Source organism: Mus pahari, chromosome 15 (assembly GCF_900095145.1).
Source record: "Mus pahari chromosome 15, PAHARI_EIJ_v1.1, whole genome shotgun sequence".
In the NCBI taxonomy this organism is placed as follows: Eukaryota; Metazoa; Chordata; class Mammalia; order Rodentia; family Muridae; genus Mus; species Mus pahari.
The window spans coordinates 16295193-16304782 of NC_034604.1; the positions used below are offsets into that span (position 1 = coordinate 16295193).

General features: G+C 41.1%; 1 protein-coding gene across 1 annotated transcript in view; it reads left to right on the forward strand.

Annotated features, from left to right (window-relative positions):
- Positions 1–8893, forward strand: part of Dsg3 (desmoglein 3) — a 27536-nt gene extending 18643 nt beyond the window's left edge. The window contains exons 11-16 of the mRNA XM_021214882.1: positions 298–525; positions 2371–2625; positions 5593–5735; positions 6015–6078; positions 6504–6724; positions 7750–8893. Coding sequence (XP_021070541.1) covers positions 298–525; positions 2371–2625; positions 5593–5735; positions 6015–6078; positions 6504–6724; positions 7750–8409 — 1571 coding nt within the window. The 3' untranslated portion in view covers positions 8410–8893. The remainder of the gene's footprint in view (positions 1–297; positions 526–2370; positions 2626–5592; positions 5736–6014; positions 6079–6503; positions 6725–7749) is intronic.
- Positions 8894–9590: the final 697 nt, after the last annotated feature.

Genomic DNA, 9590 nt, shown 5'->3' on the forward strand with positions numbered 1-9590 from the left:
AAGAAAGAAAGAAAGAAAGAAAGAAAGAAAGAAAGAAAGAAAGAAAGAAAGAAAGAAAGAAAGAAAGAAAGAAAGAAAGAAAGAAAGGAAGAAAGGAAGAAAGGAAGGAAGAAAGAAAGAGGGGAGGGAGAGAGGGAGGAAAACAGGAAAAGAAAGGAAGCTGAAGAGACAGAAAGACATGAGGAGATCTGAGCAGTAAGGAAGAAGGCAGGGGGAGGGAGTCAGAGAGATCAAAAGGAAGGCAATTTTCTGTGATTTACTCTATATTTCTTTAACACTCAATTATTATTCTTACAGAAAACACTGGTAAGACCTCCACAGGCACAGTATATGTGGAAGTGCCCAGTTTTAATGAAAACTGTCCGTCAGTTGTCCTCGAGAAGAGAGACATCTGTACTTCCTCACCTTCTGTGACCCTCTCAGTGAGAACCCTGGACAGGGGTAAATACACTGGCCCTTACACAGTGTCCCTGGAGGAGCAGCCACTGAAGCTGCCAGTCATGTGGACCATCAAGACGCTGAATGGTGAGTTAGACTCGCTTCCATAGACAAAAACAAACTGCTGCTGCTCTGTATTTCCACAGGAATATGAATCCCTTCAACAGAGGTCCTTTCTAAGAAAGACTGAGAACATTTCTTTGAGGCTAAGATGTAAATCCATTCTCTTCTGAAGAGAAGAGAAATGATATGAATTCTATCACTATCTATTGTCTTATGGGTTTGTTAGTATCACTGTCAAGCTGAGGTCTCTGTGCAGCCTCACCTGTACTTGAGCTTGCCATGTAAGAGGCAACCTTGAGAGCATGGCAGACTTACATCTACAAACCCACTAGCCAGTGAGGAAGAGTGAATCCTTTCCTCCTAAAGTGCATCATAGTTATTACTTCCTGTGGTTTTCAAAAGTCTCATAGACTTATGAAAAGTCTCCCTTTCTGTACTGTACAGTGAACATCAAGCTACCTCTGACCCTCCATAAACTCGTTTTCCTTTACTGTTTTTTGTTTGTTTGTTTGTTTGTTTGTTTTTGTACAGATCTCACTTTTTCTCATGGATGTGCTTCATGGCATCCCGCAGTCATAAGGTAGCCATGGCTAGAGACACCAAAGATTTTTGCTCTGCATGACCTTCCACCCTTGGCACTTCTGGTCCTAATTAAAGAAATAGCTCCAAGCTGTACATGTACCATTGGTCTCCAAATAAGTTTACCAGATAGATAAATGGTCAATGAACAGACAGCTGGGAATACAGCTCAGTGGTCCTGCACACACTTAGCATTCAAAAGGTCCCAGGATCAATTCCTGGGGGTGGTGGAATGGGAATGACTGAATTGAGTTTGGTTGGGCAGTGCAAACTGGGTAGCTGTGACACGATGTCAGGGGCTTATGTGGGTTCCAGAATGGCTCGAACCACAAAGCACTGCTGATTTAGGGTCCCGACTTAGGAAGAGGTGATAGAGATGGAGAGCCAACATGTGATGCTCAGGTGTTAGGCTGGACCACAGTACTAGGAACCCTGTCACCCTGGCCCTACTCACTAGGCATGAGAAACAAGATGAGCAGATGATAGAGCATCCCTGAAAGTGAGAGTGTATTTCAGTGAGTCAGACATGGGGTCGGAGTTAAAGGCATACATGAGGCCATATGAGGCCATGTACCTGTAGGCATTGGTACAGACATACATAAGAGTGGGTAAGGACAGGACAGGGACCTGACATTGGTGTAACGCCCGTTTCCCGTCTTCTTTAGTGGGAAGGGCAATATAGGGCCTTGTGGAGGAGACTCATGGGCCTGTCAAACTACCAGAAAGAGTGTCAACAAGGGGATCCAAGAGGCACCTAACCTTTTGGCTTCTCTGGGACCCATTGGATGAAGAAGAACTGTCTTGGGCCACAAGAGGATGTCCAACCCACAACCTGGTGGGGGTTGCAAGAGCCTGGGGGCTGCAAAAGTATATATATATATATATATATATATATATATATATATATATATATATATATATGGTTTTTTTTCAAGACAGTGTGATTCATGATACAACACTATGAAGTTGTCGTATAATGACTTCAAGAACCTAGCAGTCAGACTAAAATAAACAAGCAAAAACAATCTCTTAGTGTTTTAATTAACTTTTACAATTTGGTGTTGGGCTGCATCAAAAGTTATTTTGGGCCACGAGTGGTCCACATGCCACAAATGGAACACTTGTGATAGACAGACCTACACACCCAAACCTCTTATGCCACTCAGCACTGCTCCAGGAATCACACCAGCTCTGCTATTTGTGACCAGGATGCCAAGACAATTACCACAAACAAAAGTTTTAAGACCAAGTGATGCCTACTCTCACTGTTGATTTGTATTTTTTTTTTAGCTACCTCAGCACTTCTACAAGCCCAGCAGCAAGTGTCTCCAGGAGTGTACAATGTCCCAGTCATCGTGAAGGACAATCAGGATGGGCAGTGTGACACACCAGAGAGCTTGACCCTGACAGTGTGTCAGTGTGATGACCGGAACATGTGCAGAGCCCCTGTCCCGAGCAGAGAGCCTATCACATATGAAGAGTCATCCTGGAGGCTGGGGCCTGCTGCTATTGGCTTGATCCTGCTAGGACTCCTGATGTTGCTATGTGAGTAAGCAGACGTGTTCTTCAGAGTCCATGGCAGTGATGTCATTTACAAAAGCCACTGTGCTCATCTGTACAATGTGAGAAGTGTCATTCTCTAGCCGGATGATAAGCAAAGCTGAGGGAAATTGCAGGAAGATTCTGAATTATGTTTAGCTTGTCATTTAGCAACAATTTAAATATAACAAAACGGGTCATATATGCAAATATTTTGAAAAACACAGGGCTGGGGAAGTAGCTCAGTCAGTAAAGCGTTTTCCCCACAAGCTGAGGATCTGAGTTCAATCTCCAGCAGGCATCTAAAAAGCCAGGGGCAATGGAGAATGCTTATATACCAGTCATAGCAAGACTTGGGAGGCAGAGATAACTCATGCCTAATTCTCACTAGCCAGCTAGCCTAGTGTACGTAGCAAAGCTCTGGGCATTGAGAGCGCCTGCCAACCAAGAAGTGAACACTAAGGGATGATACTCATGGCTGCCCTCTGGTCTTCATAAGCACCCTCATCCAGGTGTGTGCTCATAATCACATTCCACACATATGGGGGAGGGTAGACATGAGAGAGAGAAATTATAAAGCTATTCTACATTCAATCAATAATGTTCACACTTAAAACTGTGCCTTTAAGTATAAACGTGGGCTTTCTAAAATGAACATAAATGTCTCAAATGCATATACAAGTCTTGTGAGGCCCTAAAATAAAAGGATGCTGGTCAAATAACATTAAAGAAAGCCCGCATTAGGATCCACATCCAGGATGCACATTAACAGAACTTCAGGTCTGAGATTCTATTGTTTAACCCAACAAGTCCTCAAAACAGAGTTTACACCTCGTGTGCATCCCTTTAAAATGTCCACACCTGGGCTGCAGAGGTGGCGTGGTAGTTAAGAGTACTTGTTTCTCTAGCAGAGGACCCAGGTTCAATTCCCAGCACCCACATGGAGGCTCACAATCACCCATAACTTTCTGACTCACATACTCACATGTCGTACTTATTCATACAAATAAAAGTTCTTTTAAAAAACATTTTAATGTTCACACATAATAGTGAAGACATTTAGGGAAATTACACATCTGTACTACCTTTTAATAAACATACATTTAATTTTATTCAATAGATAGACTTCTGGAAATTTTCATTTTAATCAAGATTTCATTAATCAAATGGTTCTCTGAATGTGAGAGTCCTCTACCCTCTATTTAAGGGAACTTTTAAAGGAGTTGTATAAATAAGAGATCCTTAACAAATTCACAATAATTCCCTAGTTTATTACTGAATCATAAAATATTAATGGTAAAACAAATTCTCATGATAACATATTATACTTCCACTGTCTTTAGAAATATCATTTAGGGGGCAGAAGGATGGCTCAGCTATTATGAGCATATAGCTCTTGCAGAAAACCTGAGTTCAGTTCCCAGCACATATTTTGGATGGCCCATAACTTCCTATAAACACAGCTTCAAGGGATCCAATGCCTTCTTCTTCTTGCCTTCAGAGACATGTGCAATCACATATACATACCTACACACAGACACACAATTAAAAATAAAATATTTTAAGGATAAATACAAAGAAATACAATTTTTATAAGCCCTATATTAAATTTCAAGATAGTATATCAATTGTATACCATCTATTTGTAACTTGACCTAATTATATAGTAATATAGGATTGATCCAATTTGCATAATTATGTAGTTCATTCTACCAATGCTAGCAGGCCTTCATAGCCTATCACTGTCTTTTCTATCTATCAGACAACCATGATGAAAGCACCATTTATTTCCTTTTTTGAACAGATGAGTTAGCTGAGCAAAGAAAGATCACATAACGCACTTGGGATTACAGAGTTGGAGAGCGGTGCATCCAAAGCTCAAACCCTAGAAATCTAATTTAGAGATTGTGCTCCTAAAACTCTTCAGTAAAGTACTTGACTTGTCAGTGGGCAGGTCAAGCATAGGGTTCATGTAGCCTTGACAGGGCAGAGAAGGTAAGCCATTGACATCAGAGAATAATAAACACCTGCTTTCAATAATTAGTATCTCTGGAGCTGGAAAGATGGATCGACAGCTCAGATCCCTGGCTGCTATTCCAGAGGACCTGGATTTGAATCACTGCACCCACGTGGTAGTTAACAACTGCCAGTAACTCTAGTTCTGGGGAATCTGACACTTTCTTCTGGCCTCTCATGCACAGGTCATGCACATGGTACATAGAGATAGATGCAGGCAAAACACCCATGCCTATGAAATAAATATTTTCAAATGAATACTTCTTAGCCCATTAGCAGAATGAAGCAATGCCTGAAAGATCTTCCAAGCTAGGGACTCTCACTTCACAATTAAAAGTGCACTGATAAGGCCTCTGAGCTTAAGAGCACAGACTCTGCAGGCAACCCGAGTTCCAGTTCCTAACACCTTGCACCCCCAATCCTCACACGCATCACACACACGCACATTCAGACACTCAGAGAGAGACAGAGACAGAGACAGGACACTGACAGCCACTGACTAAACCATTGCTAGTTGCTCTTGTACTTTGTTGGTCAGTTACCATTAACTAAGAAATTACTAAAGACCAGATTGCTGAAGTGCTGTCATAATCACCTAAAATCTTGGCTAAGGAGGTATCACAGTTGTGTGTGTATTTATGGGAACAATATATACTCAATATATATAAATACAACAACAATTATAGTAATCGTTTCTAATATTTATTATGGAAAAAGATTGAGAAACTGTACAAATCCTCCAATAAATGGCCCTGCCTCCTCCTTTAGCTCATGATCATTGGAAAATTACTGTATTTCACTTACTAAATTGTATGCTGTAGACACCAATTTTGCTTCCATTAAATATATTCCTTTAATGTTTAAACTGTTGCATTGCCTTTGTAACATTTTGACAATTGCTATGTCAAATAGTTTCCAATGAATTCAACCATTCTCCATCTCCTTCTTTCTGACCAGTGGCCCCACTTCTGCTTCTGACCTGTGACTGTGGGTCAGGTCCCATTGGAGGAGCAGCGACAGGTGGCTTTATCCCAGTGCCCGATGGTTCAGAAGGTACAATTCATCAGTGGGGAATCGAAGGAGCTCAGCCAGAAGACAAGGTGAGTACTGAGTTTGTAAAGTAATCCATGCAATCATGTAGCAGAAGAACGATTCCTGTAGAAATAGGGGAGAGGAACAGAGGAGTATCAAGGTCCATCTCAGTCCTCAGTGAGTAGCTGAGACTCATGGATGGGAACTTTTGGATGTCTGCTTTACAGATGTCACATCCAAAAAAATGGCTGCTCCTAGAAAAATTGTAAAGTCATCACTTACAAGGGACCATACTTCGCCTATATTGCTCTGACATATATGTGTTTATCTTTTAACATAATTTGCAGGAAATCACAAATATTTGTGTTCCTCCAGTTACAACCAATGGAGCAGATTTTATGGAAAGCTCTGGTGAGTGAACATCAAACTTGCTTGTCTACTTGCTTGTACTGGGATTTGAACTCAGGACTTCATGTACACTAAAAAAGTGCTCCCCGCTGAGCTACAGACCCTGTTCTTTCTTATGCTTTCTTTTTTTGAGATAAGGCTCACTAATTTCCCTAGTCTCACTGTCCGAGCTCCTAGCTGAATCAGCAAGTTCCAGACCAGTGAGAACCTTTGAAAAAGGATGGACAGTGTCCTAAGGAACAACACCCAGGATTAAATTCTTACTTCTACATGTACACATGTGCACACATACCCACATGAACATGCACACACCTATGAACATGCACACAAATGTACACGCAGATGCATACACAGGAGCTTTAACAAAAAAAAAAAATAGTCATAGAATGAACTGTTAGAGATCTCTCTCTTTCTCCCCCTGTCTTTAGAAGTTTGCACAAATACATATGCTGGCGGGACTGTGGTAGAAGGTGCTTCAGGAATGGAAATGACTACCAAGCTGGGAGGAGCTACTGGAGCTGCAGGGGCACTTGGTCCCTGTTCCTTGGGTCATTCAGGAACAATGAGAACAAGGCATTCCACTGGAGGGACCTTGAAGGACTATGCTGCGCCAATCAACATGACTTTCCTAGGCTCCTATTTCTCTCAGGTAACTGGGTAGCAAATTGTCAGGCTTGGTTATACCATTTATATAGGACATCTGGTTACTTAATGATGTATGTTAGTTTTAAGAATCATTTTTCCATGCTTTTTAAAATGTAAGGAAATAAAAGCTTCCTTTTGTCAAAATAAATCAGGTAATTTTGGTGGCTGTCAAGATTGAGTCACTAGTTGCAACTCACAAGACAAGCCGACAAAGATTATTTTAACACAAAGTCCCCATGGAGTGAAAACTGTTCTCAATGTATGGTTGGAAAAGCTGTCCCTACCCCAACATAAAGATTAAGCAGTCCAATGATAAATTCCAGGCATTATATACGGCTCCTATGGAAACTGGAGTCCAGATAAAATCAAGAACTAAAACATAAATTAGGATAGACTCTTTGATGGAATGACAGCCACACTGGCAAATCCCCAAACAAGAATGTTCATTAAAGAGTATTCCCTGAAGCCAGACTCAGAAAGACACAGATCACGCTTTCTCTAGTATGTGGACTCTAGATTTAATTTTATCTATGACACGAAGGGACTGCTCAGAAGGAAGAGGGGAGGGGAGGATGGCAGAGAGCAGAGGAAACAAAGGACAGTAATAGGGGGAAACTATCTCCTGTTTCTCTCATTTGCAAAAAACATTTAACTATATATTCATATATAGGACATGAAAGCTAAGGAGGAAATCTAAGGAGAGGAAAGGGGCTAGCAAGAGAGAGACGGGAGAGTAAGAAAGGGCAAGATCAGTCTAAATACTAGTAAAGATCAAGGGTATATATGTGAATGAAAATGTCATAAACTCATTCTATTGAGCACTAGCTAAAAAACATACTAATGATAAAAGATAAATAAATGAAAAATTTTAGTTCTCCAGGAGGAAAAAAATAACCAAACAGATAAAAAGAACGGTTTCATCACTTGTGTGGAGTACCCAATGTAGGTGTTCTTACTCCAGCCTTGGGCTTTATGAACTGGATCTGATGGGCTTTATAAGGTCCCTTTCTCCTTCTTCTCCATCTTTAGAAATCACTCGCCTATGCCGAGGAAGAGGATGAGCGCGAAGTGAACGACTGTTTGCTGATCTATGATGATGAAGGCGGGGATGCTGCCCCCCACTCCCCCAGCCTCAGCTCCTGCAGCTTTTTTGCTGATGACCTAGACGACAACTTCTTGGACTCCCTTGGCCCCAAATTTAAAAAGCTTGCAGAGATCTGTCTCGGTATTGATGACGAAGCCAAGCAAGCAAAGCCAGGCCCTAAAGACAGTGGTTCGGGGGCTGACACCTGCGCTCGCTCTATGGAAGTCCCTCAGGCAGGTTCTAACAGGTACCAGACTTTGCCTGGCAGTCTGGAAGTCACCCAAACGGGTTCTAAAATATGCCACACATTGTCAGGCAACCAAGAAACTTCTGTTTTGTCCACTTCTGGGTCTGTCCACCCTGCTGTTGCCATCCCTGACCCTCTACAGCTTGGTAACTACTTGCTCACAGAAACTTACTCAACTTCAGGTTCCTTTGTACAACCCACCACTGTCACCTTTGACCCACATGTCACACAAAATGTCACTGTAACAGAAAGGGTCATTTGCCCCCTTCCTAGTGCCTCCAGCAGCATAGTGGCTCCCACAGAACTGCGAGGCTCATACAGTATGCTCTATACAAAAGAAACCTGTTCCCATCTATGACCAAAGCAAGCTGGAAAAACGTACCAGGCAAATTTGGATGTGTGTACCTACATATCTTTTTTAAATCTAGCAATGCTAGCACTGTTGAACTAATTTGGCTCTTAATGGATAATCTCTGATCATAAGTATAATTCAAATTTTCTGATTCATATATGAAAGCTGGGTATGTTGTCATTTCTAATTATCTGACTTTTTTCAAGCAGAGTAAACCTGTATATATATTTTTTTAATTTTCTAAGATGTTAGACAGGGATATTTCCCAAGCATCTTCACATTTCTACATTATCAACACCAAAGGGAGATGCTGCTGCCTTAAAATGCAGTGTGGGTTAGTAGATTGGCTGCCTTCTTGGAATTCACATTTCTGTCTCTACCACCCATTCTAGGGTCATTAATAAGGACATGAGAGTATTATTAATAACAATGGGAATTTGAGGAGCTCAATGTAGCTTACAGGGCAACTTGGAATAAAGGCATTAAATGCAACTGGGGATTTTTGGTTTGGGGATTTTTGGTTTGGTTTGTTTTGTTTTCTCTTCTTGGTGATGGAACTCAAAGCACATCTTTTGCTCAAGTCCAGGGCTGTGAGTGAACCTGCTTAATTTGCTGTATCTATATGCTGTGTATCTTCAAAATAAGGCAATTTTGAAATGCAAATATCGTAGAACATGTAAGAAAATTTAGTATGGTGTAAATAATACGTTGTGTGTACTTTGATCTAACCCAAGAAAAATACAATGAACTTCCTCATTGACACTCCTCAGAAACTGATCCTGTGTCAGTCTTTAACAAAGAAATCTTTATTTTATAAGGCCAGGGAGTAGAAATGACTCAAAAGATGTGCAGTGAGGTTCATAATGTTAACCATGTCTAATAGGGTTGTGGGACTAGAAAGCATGCATGCCTTCTCTTCTAAGCAAAAAGGACTGTGGCCTAAAATAACATGGAGAGAAGTGTGTGAACGTATATCATTTTAGGAAAACGATGAAGTAAGTTTCAAGTGAAAAAAGCAATTGTTCAGCTGTAGCAATTTAATGCTGTGTGTTATAAAGATGGTGTGTGGGTAGACAGACATGTGGAATAGAGGTCCAACCCGTGCTGCAACCCATTAATACTGTTCCTCATGCTGTCATGACCCCAACCATAGAGATCATATGGATTATTATGTAAATATCTGATAT